At 40.5% G+C, this 18538-nt stretch overlaps 1 protein-coding gene across 2 annotated transcripts; it reads left to right on the forward strand.

Annotated features, from left to right (window-relative positions):
* The first annotated feature begins 4302 nt into the window (after positions 1 to 4302).
* p2ry10 (P2Y receptor family member 10) lies at positions 4303 to 18538 on the forward strand. 2 transcript variants are annotated; one of them, XM_062963805.1, is made up of 3 exons: positions 4306 to 8202; positions 15495 to 16538; positions 18126 to 18538. In XM_062963805.1, the coding sequence occupies exons 2-3, from the start codon at positions 15548 to 15550 to the stop codon at positions 18152 to 18154; spliced, it is 1020 nt and encodes a 339-aa protein (XP_062819875.1). In that variant the 5' UTR covers positions 4306 to 8202; positions 15495 to 15547; the 3' UTR covers positions 18155 to 18538. The 2 variants fall into 2 exon arrangements, with proteins under 2 accessions (XP_016853088.1, XP_062819875.1); XM_016997599.2 differs by having other exon boundaries at positions 4303 to 8202; positions 15495 to 18538.

Here is an 18538-nt window from a genome sequence, read left to right on the forward strand (position 1 = left end):
GAGTTCTTTCTCCCACCCTGGACATTATTCCACAGATATATAAACCCCACTTGCCTAGTTTCCAACAGACCTCGCAACTTCTGAGGATGCCTGCCATAGATGTGGGTGAAATGTCAGGAGAGAATGCTTCTGGAACATTGCCATACAGCCTGGAAAACTCACAGCAACCCAAAACCTCAATACTTTACTGATTGCATTTCCATTCCCAATTACTTTTCATTCTGCATTGATTGTCTTGGTTTTGACATCCTCAGAGTGACTGTTGATGAATAATAATAATAATAATCATCATCATCATCATCAAACTCCATGCTGATATCAGTGCTAAAAATTCGGACAGTGTTAGTCAGAGACTGGATTTCAGTTTCCATTTTCCCATACAGCTTCAGGTCATCCATGGGATCCAGACTGACAAAGTTCTGGAACACAACACACCAGACATCACAGTTGTGGAAAAGAAAAAGGTTCGGATCATTGATGTTGCCATCCCAGGTGACAGTCGCATTGACGAAAAACAACAGGAAAAACTCAGCCGCTATCAGGACCTCAAGATTGAACTTCAAAGACTCTGGCAGAAACCAGTGCAGGTGGTCCCGGTGGTGATCGGCACACTGGGTGCTGTGCCAAAAGATCTCAGCTGGCATTTGGAAACAATAGACATTGACAAAATCACGATTTGCCAACTGCAAAAGGCCACCCTACTGGGATCTGCACGCATCATCCAAAAATACATCACACAGTCCTAGACACTTGGGAAGGGTTCGACTTGTGATTTTGTGATACGAAATCCAGCATATCTATCTTGTTTGCTGTGTCATAAATAATAATAATAATAATAATAATAATAATAATAATAATAATAATAATAATACAGTAGAGTCTCACTTATCCAACACTCGCTTATCCAACATTCTGGATTATCCAACGCATTTTTGTAATCAATGTTTTCAATATATCGTGATATTTTGGTGCTAAATTCATAAATACAGTAATTACTACATAGCATTACTGCGTATTGAACTACTTTTTCTGCCAAATTTTTTATCTAACATGATGTTTTGGTGCTTAATTTGTAAAATCATAACCTAATTTGATGTTTAATAGGCTTTTCCTTAATGCCTCCTTATTATCCAACATATTCGCTTATCCAACATTCTGCCGGCCCGTTTATGTTGGATAAGTGAGACTCTACTGTAATAATAATAATAATAATAATAATAATAATAATAATAATAACAACTTTATTTTTCTATCCCGCCTCCATCTCCCCGCATGGACTCGGGGTGGCTAACACAGGACAAAGCCCAAAACAATAAAACAGGGTAAAACAGATAAAACAGCATGTTCCAATAAGGACATATATTTTAATAGGGATGTAGTGGTTTTGCACACCCTCCTTTCTCATTTTAGAATGCTTTTAATTCAGTGCTCGGCTTTTAAACATTGTAGCTTATTTAATTCTTATTTACTTGTTCCTCACTTTTACAATTTCCATCTTGGGCCCTGCTCTGGAGAGGGCCTAAATAATACCCTGCAGCACCAGATTTTGAACCATTTCACACAAACATATACAGCAGGGGTCCCCAAACTTTTTAAACAGGGGGCCAGTTCACGATCCTTCGGACCGTTGGAGGGCCGGACTATAGTTGGCCACCGAGCAATAATAATAATAACAACAACAACAACAACAACAACAACAACAATAAAGATAGTTGGAAGAGATCCTTTGGGCCATTGAGTCCAATCCACTTCTGCCTTTGTGCACCGAAAGTACAAGCAAAGCACCCCTGACAGATGGCCACCCAGCCTCAATGTTAATAATAATAATAATAATAATAATAATAATAATAATAATAATAATAATAATAATAATACAGGGTTTTGGAACACAATACTCCTGAACTCACAATCGTGTTAAAAAACAAAGTATGGATTGTAGATGTTGCAATCCCAGGGGACAGCAGGATTGAGGAGAAACAACTGGAAAAGCTGACACAATATGAGGATTTAAAGATCGAATTACAAAGACTCTGGCACAAGCCAGTCAAGGTGGTCCCAGTGGTGATCAGCACACTGGGTTCAGTGCCTAAAGGCCTTGGCCTGCACTTAAACACAATCGGTGCTGCCAAAATTACCATCTGCCAGCTGCAGAAGGCCACCTTGCTGGGATCTGCACGCATTATTCGCCGATACATCACACAGACCTAGACACTTGGGAAGTGTTTGGCATGTGATCCAGTACAAGAGCCAGCAGAGTGTCTGCTGTGGACTCATCTTGTTGTGTTTCAAATAATAATAATAATAATAATAATAATAATAATAATAATAATAATGATAATAAGGGTTGTAAGAGAAGAAGAGACCCCTTGGGTCATTTAGCCCAACCCCCTTCTGCCCTTGTGCCATGAGGGCCGGATAAATGGCTTCAATGGGCCGCATCCGGCCCCCGGGCCTTAGTTTGGGGACCCCTGATATACAGCGTCACCAACGATCATCTACTACAGTATATCCGTCATGGCAGATGCGGTGTTTAACACTAGCATGTTTGGGAAGCTATGATAGGAAGCACTTCCCCTTAAAACCTTCTCCCAAAGCCCGTCATCTCTGCAGCTGCGTTTCATTAAAAAGAGGAAAAGGAAGGAAATGCCAAGACTCAAAAATGTTCATTAAAGAACATCCCAAATACTGAGAGTTCAGAACTAAAGTATGAGACATAGGCCCCTTCCACACAGCTGAATAAAATCCTACATTATCTGCTTTGAACTGGGATATATGGCAGTGTGGACTCAGAGTGCTTCCAGACAGCACTAAATCATCAGTTTTAAACAGGGGAAAAAAATCCCAGGACTCCAGAAGAGGTCCACATACAGACCTGTTAGTCCTGGGATTTCTGCCTTCGTTGTCCAGACTTGCTGCTTTGTTCCGAGATTTAGAGGCTCCCAAAATGGATGTGGATATGTGGATATACAGATATGCGGATCTCTGCAAAAGTCCCGTTCTTTGTCCTGGCCAGAAAAACTGTGCCCTCCAAACTTTTCATGAAGTATCTGCCACACAAATAAACCTCATAGGGTAGGACCACTATTGCCTAAGTCAGCACTGCACAATAAAACAGGAACACACACTTTCAAGTCAGGAACAGAACTTTGTCATTATTGACACTTTTTACAGCCTGGCTGCCTGGCCATCTGTTCAGACAGATTTGGTTGTGTACTTCTGGCGTGGAAAAATGGGGTGCTGTTCCTGGGTTATACATGGCTGTTTCTATTAGCCACCTGCATGACCTTGACTCTCAGTATTTACATTCCTCTCCATGCAGTCATGCCGGCCACATGACCTTGGAAGTGTCTACAGACAACGCCGGCTCTTCGGCTTAGAAATGGAGATGAGCACCAACCCCCAGCGTCAGACACGACTGGACTTAATGTCAGAGGAAAACCTTTACCGTTTTACCCAGCAAATCCATGTCCCAACAGCCAGTACAGTAGAGTCTCACTTATCCAACATAAACGGGCCGGCAGAATGTTGGATAAGCAAATATGTTGAGTAATAAGGAGAGATTAAGGAGAAGCCTATTAAACATCAAATTAGGTTATGATTTTACAAATTAAGCACCAAAACATCATGTTATACAACAAATCTGGCAGAAAAAGTAGTTCAATACGCAGTAATGCTATGTAGTAATTACTGTATTTACGAATTTCGCACCAAAATATCATGATGTATTGAAAATATTGACTACAAAAATGCGTTGGATAATCCAGAATGTTGGATAAGTGAGACTCTACTGTACTAAGTTTTTGCCATGCCATTTACTAAACTGTACCCATGTTGTCAGCATACACCCAATGAAGAACTGACATATATAACCCAACAACATCATCCTGTTGTTCCCTGGCACAAACCTGTCTGCACAGATGGCCATACAACAAGGTCTGAGTAATGAGACTAATGATGGCATTCTGTTAATGATTTGAAAGTGTCTGTTCCTGCTTCACTGTGTATTGCTTACTGTGAAAGTACTCGATGCACCTGAGGAACTTCATTTTTCTGCCACAAACTTCATTAAACAGGTGAAGGACGAAGTTCCTCTTCCCATGACAAAGTTTTTGCCTTCTACTCAAGTGTCACCTTCTTTTTAGAAACCGGCCAATTAGGAACAAACATCTAAAACTCAGGAACAAACCCAGATAAAAAAAATCCGTGATGTGTTGTTGAAGGTTTTCATGGCCGGGATCACAGGGTTGTTGTATGTCTTTTGGGCTGTGTGGCCATGTTCCAGAAGTATTCTCTCCTGACGTTTCACCCACATCTATGGCAGGCATCCTCAGTGGTTGTGAGGTATGGATAAACTAAGTAAGGAAAGGAAAGAATATATATCTGTGGAGAGTCCAGGGTGTGGCAAGAGTCCTTTGTCACTGGGAAGCCAGCATTAATGTTTCAGTTAATCACCCTAATTAGCATTGGAAAGGTTTTGTCTCTTGCCTGGGGGCATCCTTTGTTCAGTCATTAGCTGTCCTCTGCCCTCAGAGTGTTGGTTCCCATCTACTGTTTTGATTTTAGAGTTTTTTTAATACTAGTAGCCAGAAATTCCGTGATACTCAATTGCAGGGACATACAATGCGAAGATCCAGATATTCAGCTAAAATCCGCGATATTCCCGCACCTTGTGTTTTTTTGGCTTTTGTAGCCGTTGCTTCCGAGTCCAGATCATAGGCAATCCCTTGTAGTCGAGTCTGATGGTCTTCCAAGGATAGAGTCTTGGTGGAGGATCTGTAAATGACCATGGAGGTCTATTCTGGATCCACATGCTCTTTCTTCCACAGTGAGAACATATATTTCCAGATTGGGGTGACAACTAATGTTTGATTGAGGTGCCTTCTTCTTCTTGGCAGGTTTCTCTGTCTGTGCCTCTTCAAAATCCACAACACTGTTGGCCACAGCTGATCTCCAGTTAAAAACTCGAGGGCCAGGGTTTCTCAATTTGCGGTGTGTAGTCCTCATTTTTAAAGTTAGCTTTAAGCTCATCTTTAAATCTCTTTTACGGTCCACAGACATTTCATTTTCCATTCTTTCTTTTTTTAAAATTTTTATTACATGCCAACAATTAACAAAATTTTAGCGATGCATGTCTTATTTCAATATACATAATACCAAAAGTAAGTAATGCTTAAATGACATTTTAAACGATCCTTTGGAATCGTTTGTCTCATCCCTCCATCCTCGGGCTATTGTGGCTTGTATTGCGGCTGTCATATATTTTAAAATCTCAGTCCAATTATTGTTATCTTCCCTTACCTTTATTGTGAGGGACATAAATCTGGCTTTGTCCCATATTAATTCTTTCCCTATTATTTCTTCCATTTCTTTTCTTATTTTGCTATAAAAGATTTGAATTTTTCTACAGTCCCACCACATGTGGGAGAATGAACCTATTCCCCCTCATTTATGCCAACAATTCTTCGAGGTACTTCCCGTTATATGAGCCAATTGTAGGGGGGTTCTACACCATTTTGTGATTATTTTCCTTTGTGTTTCTTTGATCCTTATATGATTAATTTTATGAATATTATTGATCCATGACCCAATTAGTTTCTCAGTAAAGTTTTTTTCCTGTTTCCAGATCTCTGTAAGCGTTTCTTTCGTATTATAAGTTAAGGTAATTAGTACATCATACCATAGCCCAGTCATTCCTTTATGTGTTTCTAATTTCCTTCTAATTATTCTATCCGGGGGGGTTTCACCTGCTTCTCTTCTTTTCATGGCCTGGGCTTTACTGGACATTTAGTTTTCCATTCTTGAGCTGAGAGTAAAGCAACAGTGATCTTTGGGCCTTCGGACAACATGGCCTTTGGTCCAGCGAAGTGGATGGCAGAGGATCATGGCTTCAATGCTGGTGGTCCTTGCTTCTTCTGCCAGAACACTGACACTTGTCTATTTGTCTTTTTCTCAAGAGACTTGCAGGATTTTTCGGAGGCAACGCTGATGGAATCGGTCCAGAAGTCAAGAGTGACGTTTGTAGAGGTTCATGTTTCGTAGACACACAACAGAGTTGGAAAGACAATACGGATGTCGGAATGCCAAGATGTGTTGTCTTTTGGCATCGCTATCTGTTTTTGTGGGAAAGTATTGAACTGACTTGCTCCTGGCTCTTGTGGGAAGAAAGAAGCCTAGCTCTGTGAAGAGGTTAGATGGAAATATTCAGGAGCAAAGGTCGACGCTCGGAAGGCTGAAATCTAAATATACTTTAATTGGAGTTCTGTGTGACTCTGCATTGTGTGGTAGTTCAACAGGCAGGAGTTCGCTTTGCTTTATTAGACCACAGCAGCCTCCCTCCAGCAACCACTGCATAGAGATGTCAGAACTTGCTGCAAGGGAAAGTAAGGCTGGCCTTGCCAAGGGTCTTCCTTTTAGTCTCCAGTTTAGGATATCTGGTCTCAGCTTTCAAGCTGGCTGATAGGCATGTCCGATCGTTGAAAAAAATGTTTCAATTCTCGTTTCTAAAGTAGGGGGCACTGGCGCTTCGATATAGAAAGTATTTCCGATTTTTTCACCCAAACATTTCGGATATTTCCGAAAATTCGTAATGATTCTAAATGTTTCTAAAATGGTGGACGCGCATGCGCAATTGCCAAAAAAAAAAAAAAGGAACCCAAGGAGGGGGGGGGGACTTTTAAGGGCTCTCCCGCCCTCATTTCTTGAGCTATCCTCATCAAATTTGCAATGCCCTTGCAAGTTGTGCAAAGATACTTTGAAAACTAGAAATTCCCTTGCTATATTTGTAAGCAAGAAGGACACTGGAAATCAATGGTGTCTCTGGCTATGTAATCCCACAAGCCTCAACCCAATGCCTTCAATTAGAAATGGACCAAGCAATGCCCTGGCAAGGAGTGCAAAGATACTTTGAAAACTAGAAATTCCCTTGCTTAGAGAAAGAACCATGTTAGGCTGAGCTAAGCTCCCATTCAAGGTAGGTTGCAGAAACATTTTTTTAAAAAAAGTATTTTTAAAAAATATGTTTAAAATTTTGGGGGGGGGGAATAACGAAACATTAAGAAACAATTAGAGAATGGGTCAACTTGGTTGGTTCGAATTACATTGCTGGTTACGCTGTGAGACAATGTCTCGGAATGTGTATCAAAAAGCGAGAACAATCCGAAATAATTCCGATATATGATTTAAAACGATTTTTTGGACATGTCTACTGGCTGACCCTCCTTGGTTTCCAAATCAGATGGGGTCAGGTGCCTTAAAGTATAACTTGCCCAGCACCTGGGAGTGGTTCTTTAGTGGCTTTCTTTAGGCTGTGGCATAGGCTGGAGAGCAAGCCAGCTGCAACCAGCTGCAATGAATCACTCTGACCAGGAGGTAATGAGTTCGAGGCCCACTCGGAGCCTATGTTTGTCTTGTCTCTGTTCTATGTTAAAAGGCATCGAATGTTTGCCTATATGTGTAATGTGATCCTCCCTGAGTCCCCTTCGGGGTGAGAAGGGCGGAATATAAATGCTGTAAATAATAATAATAATAATAATAATAATAATAATAATAATAATAATAATGTCCGAATTCTGCCTCAGAATTGAGACTTTCCACTGACTTCGGGTCAGTGTGAACCAGCTGCAACAATTTCCACTGCCATCCAGTGTTTCTTGGGCTCCTGCATGTGTACTGCCGGCAGGAGGGATAAGAGTGGGGTTGGAATGGAATAATTACAATTTAAGAGTTTCCAATGGACTCATAACTGGGATTCAAACTTCCTGGAAACAGTTCCCACGTTGGCCTCTATTTTGGCACACCGAGTCAATAACTGCGGATCGAAAATAGGACTTGGTTGCAAAGAATGCACAGAAAGCCAACAGGCAAACTTTTCCTCTCATGGCAAACCTATCATTGTGATGTCATTTGTTGATTTGTTTCTGGTCCAGAGAGCTGTGGCGAGCGCCTTTCGAGAGGGAAGGAGAAACAAGATACAGGATTTCCTCTGAGTACAGTCATTGCTCCCGTCTTCAAGCTCCTGAAAAATCCGTCCAGTCAGTTTGAAAGCTCGGGTTCCCAGAAGAGCGGCGGAGGTGTCAGAGAAAAACCTTGTGAAGCAAAATGGGCAACGCAGCCGAGCCCACAAGAGGGTCCCTTGGCTTTCCGGCATTCTCATTTCTAGATGGGGTGGCTGTCGTCGTTTGAAAGAATGGAAACTGTCGAGAGGTAAGATTCGTCCAGAGCCTGTTTCCTTTGGCAAAGTGAAAGCTGCATTTCAGAGCACAGTTGCGTGCAGAAAGAAAATGACTGAAATCAGTGGCCTGTCAGGCCTCTTCTGCACTGCTATATAATCCAGATTATCACATTACTAGCTGTGCCCGGCCACGCGTTGCTGTGGCAAAGTATGGTGGTATATATTACAGTAGAATCTCACTTATCCAACATTCGCTTATCCAACCTTCTGGATTATCCAATGCAGTCTGCTTTTTAGTAGTAAATGTTTTGTAGTCAGTGTTTTAAATTCATTGTGATATTTTGGTGGTAAATTTTTAATACAGTAATTACTACATAGTATTACTGTGCATGGAACTAATTTTTCTGTCAAATTTGTTGTATAACATGATGTTTTGGTGCTTAATTTGTATAATGATTACCTAATTTGATGTTTAATCGGCTTTTCCTGAATCCCTTCTTATTATCCAACATATTCATTTATCCAACGTTCTGCCAGCCTGTTTATGTTGGATAAGTGAGACTCTACTGTATAATTATAATCTTATATTATCTGCTTAGAATTGGATTATATGAGGCCCCTTCTACACAGTTGTATAAAATGCACACTGAAGTGGATTATATGGCAGTGTGGAAGAGGCCTAAGTGAGGCCTAACTCTGCCTGTCCCCAGGGCTAAGTGGGTTGCTAGGAGACCAAGTGGGCGGAACTTAGCCTTCTAACTGGCAGCAATTGGATAAAAACAATTACTCCTCTCCCTCTAATTAGGACTTTATTTTTCTTTTCTTTTTGTTGTATGAACGTAGAGGCATGGATGAGGGGTTGTGCTGCCAAGTTTAGTGTTTCTGGGATGTGTAGTTTTGTTGTTTTGTCCTAGGCCGAAATTTCATTACCCTTTTATATATATAGATTTGCTTTGTACTGGATTATATGAGCCTACATTTATGTAATCCAATTCAAAGCAAATGATCTGGATTTTATATAGCAGTGTAGAAGGGATCTCAGTTCCAAGTACAGTAGAGTCTCACTTATCCAACACTCGCTTATCCAACGTGCTGGATTATCCAACGCATTTTTATAGTCAATGTTTTCCATACATTGTGATATTTTGGTGCTAAATTCGTAAATACAGTAATTACTACATAGCATTACTGCGTATTGAACTACGTTTTCTGTCGAATTTGTTGTCTAACATGATGTTTTGGTGCTTAATTTGTAAAATCATAACCTAATTTGATGTTTAAAAGGCTTTTCCTTAATCCCTCCTTATTATCCAACATATTCGCTTATCCAACATTCTGCCGGCCCGTTTATGTTGGATAAGTGAGACACTACTGTGTGAGGAATTCAGGATACACAAGTAACTGAGCAGATGGAAAGGTCTTGGCCTGCAAGGAAGGAAATTGCATTGAATTCAATAGAGTTGACTTACAAAGACAGGACCAGCTATATGCATCTTTGTGACCAGTTTCCATTTGAAGGCAGAAAACAAGCAATGTTCAGTTTGCTCATGTATTCAAGAAGAGGGCTGTTGTGTGTTTTCCAGGCTGTATGGCTGTGTTCCAGAAGCATTCTCTCCTGATGTTTTGCCCACATCTATGGCAGGCATCCTCAGAGGTTGTGAGGATGCCTGCCATAAATGTGGGTGAAATGTCAGGAAATAATGCTTCTGGAACATGGTCACATAGCCCAGAAAACACACAACAACCCTGTGATTTCGGCCATGGAAAGCCTTCAACAACACATATTCAGGGAGAAATAGTCTTTTGTTAATACAGTAGAGTCTCACTTATCCAACGTAAACGGGCTGGCAGAACGTTGGATAAGCGAATATGTTGAGAGATTAAGAAAAAGCCTATTAAACACCAAAATAGGTTATGATTTTACAAATTAAGCACCAAAACTTCATGTTATACAACAAATTTGACAGAAAAAGTAGTTCAATACGCAGTAATGGTATGTAGTAATTACTGTATTTACGAATTTAGCACCAAAATATCATGATGTATTGGAAGCATTGACTACAAAAATGCGTTGGATAATCCAGAATGTTGGATAAGTGAGACTCTACTGTATTCTTAGTTTTAGGTTTGGTTTAAGATTTTAAAATAATAATAAAACTTTATTTATATACCACTCCATATCCTCGAGAGGACTCAGGGCGGTTTCCAACATGTGTGCAAAAACAGTCAATTGTCATACAACAACTTGAACATAGTAAACATAGTAAAACAACATCATAAGACAGAAACCTAAACAGTTATATTAAAATGGACACAGTTATAAATCCAATCAATATATTCCTTCAAGGAATCAAATACCAGTAAGGTCGATTTTCCAACTGTAGGTTGAATGTCCGGAAATCCGAAATGCTCCATAATCCAAAATTGTCCACACAGACAGTAACTAACACCTTTGCTTTCTGATGGTTCAGTGTACACAAACTTTGTGTCGTGCACAAAATTATTTAAAATATTAAATAACCCAATTCTTTTTGTTCTATATTGTAATGATAAGAAACATTCAATAACAGGTATTGAGGATAGGAGACATATATGCATAGGAAATATATATGTCCATATACAACCCTTGGGATTTGGTTTGCATGACTTGCATGTGTCTGAAAAATTGTCTTGGAAGCTACGTTTTCACACATGGTGAGAAATAATCAAAATGAGAAGGCTTCTGGCTTTTGCCTTTCTGTGAAGAGGAACTACATCAAGACCCACAGGAAAGAAAGCAGGCACCATTGTGGAAGCGAAAGAATGAACACTGGTTGCCTTCCAATGGTAACCGTGGTCATATCTGTCTTGCAGATCTGCAGGGCTATTAGGATAGTAACGTGCAGGGAGTAGGATAGTTAACCGTCTCTGCTTGCAATGCAGTCCTGATAAAAATAGCGTTAAATTGATATCTGTTACTCCAGAAGGGAAGCCAATGCCCTTCCAACATTTCTGAGATGCAGCCAAGCAACATCAGATGGCAAGTGTCGAGGAAGAACAGACAAGCCAGCAAAGGCTGCAGCAGTGTGCTTTCGTCAGAGGATGCATCTGCACTGTGGAATGAATGCAGTTCGACAACATTTGGACAGTCATGGCTCAATGCTAAGGAATCCTGAGATGTTGGTGAAGCAACAAACTACAGTACAGTAGAGTCTCACGTATCCAACATTCACTTATCCAACGTTCTGGATTATCCAATGCATTTTTGTAGTCGATGTTTACAATATGTGATATTTTGGTGCTAAATTCGTAAATACAGTAATTACTACATACCCTGTTTCCCCTAAAATAAGACATCCCCAGAAAATAAGACCTAGTAGAGGTTTTGCTGAATTGCTAAATATAAGGCCTCCCCCGAAAGTAAGACCTAGCAAAGTTTTGGTTTGGAAGCAAGCCCACCGAACAGAACACAAGAGCATGCAGAATTGGGAAATGTACGTACCATAGAGTGTTGTACATGTAAATATTGGTAATAACAAGAAATTCTTGATAGGATTCACAGTTTGTCTGGTTATGATGGTTTGTGATGACAACTACTGTACAGTATATAATAAATGTTCATTTTTTTGTTCAACAATAAATGTGATTTCTTCTTCATAGAAAAATAAGACATCCCCTGAAAATAAGACCTAGCGCATCTTTGGGAGCAAAAATTAATATAAGACACTGTCTTATTTTCGGGGAAACATGGTAGCATTAATGTGTAATGAACTACTTTTTATGTCAAATTTGTTGTATAACATGATGTTTTGGTGCTTAATTTGTAAAATGACAACCTAATTAGATGTTTAATAGGCTTTTCCTTAATCCCTCCTTATTATCCAACATATTCGCTTATCCAACATTCTGCCGGCCCGTTTATGTTGGTTAAGTGAGACTCTACTGTACTTTACAAACTACGACTCCTAACTGTCTAAGCTGTGTCAATCTGCATGCATTTTACAGTGTCCAAATGTATCTTATATAAAGTCTTACAAGGTCATGTAGCATTACTTTTAACAATTGCATTATTCTGACAATTATGCAGGTAATGCCAGAAAATGACTATTTTGAGACCCTTCATAATGTAAGGCTTTAAAGTAGGAGAACAGCATATAACTGAATTTCGACAAATAGTCCTAAGACCATTTCTTGTGTGACTTCCCTTTTCTAGGGGACAGATCTGTCTTTAAATCATGCATTAAACACATTAGTTTGAGATTTCCTGGCTCTCTGGATATGGAATCCTTTGAATGGGAAATTATGACACATTCATGGAGACATCAAAGAGGAAGGACCATTATTTAATTACATTTGGAGATGTATGAAAATGTCTGTTGCTAGTGGACACACCCAAGCCTTGACATTAACAGGATGTTGTGAATCTGGTTAAAAATACCATGACTTTAGTTCCTCTTGTTAAATTAGTCATATACTTATGCTTCTGCAAGTTTTCTTCAATGGTGCCTGCAGAAGAAAACCAATATGTTCATTGTTGGAAAACGTGAGTGGGAAGATGCTGTTCCATTATTTGATTCAGGGCTTCTAAAGGGAGCCGCGGCTAGCACAGCAGGTTAAACCACCAGCTACAGAAGATCTTGCTGACCGGAAGGTTGGCAGTTCAAGCTGAGGGTCAGGGTGAGCTTCCACCAACAGCTCTAGCTTCTGCTTACCTAGCAGTTCGAAAACAGCAATGTGAGTAGATAAATAGGTATTGCTTTGGCACCCCTGAAAACATGCCGGCAATTCGATCAGGAAGGCTTCCATGGTGCCTCAGCGTGGAAAAATGAAACAACAGCACCTCTCCATGGCCGAGTTGAGCACAGCCTCCAGATGCCGGAGATGAAAAAAGAGGGAAGCTTTGCCTCTGTTTATGTATTGTCTGTCTTTGTTGTCAACCATATAACAACACTGAATATTTGCTATGTATGTACCCTGTAATTTGCTCTGAGTCCCTTTGGGGAGATAGAGTGGAATATAAATAAAGTATTATATTTATTATTATTATTATTATTATTATTATTATTATTATTATTCGCTTATTGACCATAATGGGAAGCAATGTTGGACTAGATAAGTCTTTTCCTACCTATTGTGGCTCATAAGAATTTGTGAAAAAATATACCTGGAATTGCCGGGAGGGGTTTAGTGCCAACGACACTCAGCTCTGTTTCCTTTCTATCTAATTTCAAAGAAGTAGTTATAGAAGTAAACCTTCTATATATTCTATATATTCTGGTGCCAGTAATGGATTGGAAGGTGCAAAATAAATGAAAGTTTGACAAAGTTTGCCTTGTCGAAAAGGTAAATTGGAAAATAGGAATATCTGCCTTAATTTTTGCCTTGTAGTTTTGAGAAACTGACAGAAATATGAACAAATATGAAGAGGAAAAAGGAAAAGGAGAGGATGAAGGAGTTCAGAGTTGCAGATTTAATGTCTCATTTGTGTCTATGGCTCTCCTTAAGGAAATACAGCCATCTCCTGCAATTGCCATCTTCTGCCTTTTCCCGCTGAAGCGATACCTATTTATCTACTCACATTTGCAAGTTTTCGAACTGATAGGTTGGCAGGAGCTGGAGCTGACAGACAGGAGCTCGCCCTGTATTGTGGATTTGAACTGCCAACCTTTAGGTCAGCAGTTCAACCAATCTTCAGGTCAGCAGTTCACCAGCATAAGGGTTTAACTCACTGTGATACCATAGTATGTACTGCACTTTCAACCCCTGGCTCAATCTTTCAACTCCGTATCAATTTCCCCATCTTATTTACCGTATTTATTACTTATTTACCTTATTTCTACCCTGCCTTTCTCTACCCTGAAGGGGACTCAAGGCGACTTACATATGGTAACCATTTGATGCCTTAAAAATACATACAGCAGAGACTAAAAGATCAATTAGATTTAAAATTACTTAGTCGACTATGCTGTTTTTCTCCTCTACACTGAGTTGTCATTACCATTCAGTCTTGCATTTGCAGGCTAAAGTAACATTGTATTTCCCTTTTCAACCATTGCCACTTTTTAACAACGCCTTGATCCCTAAAGCAGGAGATGTCTCTATGGCAGGGGTCATGGCAAACTTTTTAAGCAGAGGGCCGGTCCACAATCCTTCATACTGTTGAGGGGCCGAATTATCATTTGGAAAAAAAAACAAAAACAAATTCCTATGCACACTGCACACTTCTTATTTGTAGTGCAAAACAACAACAATAACAATAAAAGAACAAAACATCGCAAACATTTTGTTAATTGTTGGAATGTATCAAATAAAAAATATTTTTTAAAAAAATGAAAGAACAATACAATATTTAAAAATGAAAACAATTTTAACCAACATAAACCTATCAGGATTTCAATGGGAAGTCTGGGCCTGCTTCTGGACAATGAGATAGTCAGGTTAATTAGGATTGTTGTTGTTGTCTGTCTTCAAGTCATTTCAGACTCTGGGCGAGCCTAACTCTAAAATTATTTATTCATTTACTACGTTTATTTACTACATTTATATCCCACGCTTCTCACCCCGAAGGGAACTCAGAGCAGCTGTATGTACATACAATATATTATACTATTAGCATAGCACAATATTAGCATTATATATTACTATATTGAACTATACCACTATACTGTAATATATGTAATACATAACATATAAGAAATATTATTATATGGTATTATAATTAGTATTATATTGTATAAAATGATAATATTATTATCAATATAATAAGTATATACAATATATTATATTATTAAAACTGATATAAAAATTTTATATTATAAATGAGGGCGGGGGCCAGGTAAATGACCTCGGAGGGCCGCATCCGGCCCCCGGGCCTTAGTTTGGGGACCCCTGCTCTACCCTGTTTCCCTGAAAATAAGACATCCCCGGAAAATAAGACCTAGTAGAGGTTTTGCTGAATTGCTAAATATAAGGCCTCCCCTGAAAGTAAGACCTAGCAAAGTTTTTTTTTTTTTGAAGCATGCCCTCCAAAGAGAATGTAGGATCGGTAAATGTACATACCATAGAGTGTTGTACATGGAAATAATGGTAATAAAAATAAATTCTTGATAGGATTCATAGTTTGTCTGGTTATGCTGGTTTATGATGACAACTACTGTACAGTATATAATGTTCATTTTTTTTTGTTCAACAATAAATGTGAATTCTTCTTCGTGGAAAAATAAGACATCCCCCGAAAATAATATAATATAAGACACTGTCTTATTTTTGGGGAAACACAGTATGTGTTTGATCTCTCTGTTCAAGACATAATATAACATGTTATGATGTTTTCCTTTTTAAATAGGACTCTTCTACTCAACTCCAGTTGCCTTTGGGGATCTTACCAACTTGATCAAGATGGGAGACAACAATTCTTTAGGAAATTGTACCGACCCATCCATGGATTTCCAGGCCACCTTGTACGCAGCCACATACACCGTCATCTTCATTCCAGGCCTCCTGGGCAATGGCATCGCCCTCTGGGTTTTGTGCCGCTTCATCAATAAGAAGAATAAAGCTGTCATTTTCATGATGAACTTGGCCGCAGCAGACCTGGCCCACATCATCTCTTTGCCCTTACGGATGTATTACTACATCAACCATAGCTGGCCTTTTGGGGGTTTCCTGTGCCAGTTATGCTTCTACTTGAAGTACCTTAACATGTATGCTAGCATTTGCTTCCTCACCTGCATCAGCATCCAAAGGTATCTCTTCCTGCGCCATCCTTTCAAAGCCAAGGACTGGAAATGCCGGTACGACGTAGCCATAAGTGCGGCCATCTGGATCGTTGTGGGGGCCGCTTGCTTGCCTCTCCCAATTTTGAGGAGTCCCAGCTTGACCAATAGCACCAACACTTGTTTTGCCGATCTTGGAGTGAGACAACTGAACATGGGAACCTCCATTGCGATGGTGCTGGTGGCCGAACTCTCTGGGTTTCTGCTCCCCCTTGTGATCATCCTTTATTGCACATGGAAAATGAGACAGTCCCTCCAGGAGTCCCACGCCCCTTTGCAGCACGCCAACGAGAAGCAGAAAGCTTGGCGCATGATCTTAGGATGCGCAGCCGTCTTCTTCATATGCTTCACGCCTTACCATGTGAACTTCCCTCTGTTTATGATGGTGAAGCAGGAGGCCATCCGAGACTGCTCCGCACGCCGCAGGACTTTGTATTTCCATTCCATTTCTCTCTGCCTTGCAAGCCTCAACTGCTGCCTGGATCCAATTATCTACTATTTCATGACATCGGAGTTTCAGGAAAAGTTGTTCCGGAACTGTCGTGCCAACATCTGGAGCCGGCTCACCAATCTCGACAGCAGCAGGTCCCCGGGCTCCTCGGGAGGGGAACAGGGTGAGCGGGCTAAGAGGAACAGAAGTGTGTTGATGACATATTTGTGGACTCTTCGGCCACACAGGTCGGAACAGGATGGCATGGAGTCTCCCCTTTCTGAATAACTAAGGGGCAGTTGACAGGCGTGTGTTCTTCACTTGATTCCTGTCCTTTGTGCTTAATGGGCTTCTGCTGATTGTATGGACTGTATGTTAAAAAGTCCCGAGTCTTACTAGGAAATGTGACATTTCTATGTGCTTTTGGCACGATATGCCGGTCCCTTCCTCTGTGGCTAAGAGAATATGATCTTCCCAAGACCACACAGTGGGTTTCAATAGCCCAATAGGATGCTAACCCTGGTCTCCAGAGTTATAGTCCAATGCTCAAACCACTACGCCATACTGGATTGCAGGGACCATTTAGTAGCTGGGGAAACCAAGCTAGTTCAAAGGGCATGTCAAACAGGGTCCAATTCCAAGGCTCTCTGAACTGGTTTGAAGGGAAAGGTCTTTTCCAAAGAGTGGGAGGTAGACATGACTTCCAACAGGTGAATCTAGAGTTGCAGCTACACAGTAGAATTAATGCAATTTGACACCAGGGTTCATGTTGTGGTTATCATATGAGTTGTAGATTAGCACCTTTTGGCAGGGAAGGTTCAAGACGTTGTCGAGCTACAACTCTTACAGTTCCATTGCATTGAGCTGCGGCAAAGTAGTGTTAAATTGCATTAACTATAGAATGCAGATGCACACTAGATTTGCTACTGTTGAGTGCCTTATTTCATACTTAGGGCAACCCTAAGGTGATGCTGTCATTTAGTTTTCTGAGTTTGATAATATGTGACTCACCCAGTCGGCACAGAATTGGACCATCATTTCTAGAGTTGGAGCCCCCGGTGGCGCAGTGTGTTAAAGCTCTGAGCTGCTGAACTTGTAAACCGAAAGGTTGCAGGTTCAAATCCGGGGAGCGGAGTGAGCGCCCGCTGTTAGCTCCAGCTTCTGCTAACCTAGCAGTTCGAAACCTAGCAGTACCTTCCTGCTCTGGCTGGAAGGTAACAGCACTCTATGCTGTCATGCCTATGGCCACATGACCTAGGAGGTGTCTATGGACAATGCTGGCTCTTCGGCTTAGAAATGGAGATAAGCACCAACCCCCAGAGTTGGACACGACTGGACTTGACATCAGGGGAAACCTTTACCTTTACCTAGCTCAGGCCACAGGCACCTTCTTACCTCTCCTGCTAAATATCTGGCAATCTCAGTCCCATTCCCACAAAAGGAGAGGAAGAAATGCCCAGGTAGCACGTAGCTACAGTTCTACAACATAGAGAAGAGAGCTAATGCCATCCTTTCCAATCTCCATTGGGTAAATAGTTGCTGAGATGCCTAAAGCTGGCAGGATAGGGAGTTGAGATGTTGCACATTGAATGCCTCCTTCCACAATAAATAAAATAGAACTTATCAGAATAAATGTATGCATGTCAGCCTATGAATGACTTTATAGCAATTATTAGGGCTAGAACTGCCGGTAGGAACCAAAAAATGCATGTGCTATTGTCAATTTGTTTTGGAGCAGCCCTGGGCAATCTGTTGTCTCTACATTCCACAGAAAACCCAACCATGGTGGACATGCATTGACTTCCCTTCAACTCAAAGACCTAATAGAAGCTTCCCAGGTAAGCTAGGACTTTGCCTGTGCAGCAATATTGATGGTCTCCACATCTGTAATGACTTCTTCCATTGGCAGCTGCCATTTTCCTGCATAACATGCCAAATTGATAGAACTTTTGGACTGGAGAACGCCAGGAAAAAGAAAAGAAGACCTGCCAAAAAGTCATCCTTATGCGAATCAACGGTGAGAAATAGGATAGCCAAAAAGGAGCAATTTGTACTATTTGTCGTTGTTTTGTTATTTATGAACTTGATCCCTATATTCTTTTGGGATTTGGAACATTTATGTTTTATGTTACTTCCCTTTCAGAGGCTGTTACCAAGGCGTTCCAAATAAAGCTGCCAAAATCA

Source organism: Anolis carolinensis, unplaced genomic scaffold, assembly GCF_035594765.1.
Source record: "Anolis carolinensis isolate JA03-04 unplaced genomic scaffold, rAnoCar3.1.pri scaffold_12, whole genome shotgun sequence".
NCBI lineage: Eukaryota > Metazoa > Chordata > Lepidosauria > Squamata > Dactyloidae > Anolis > Anolis carolinensis.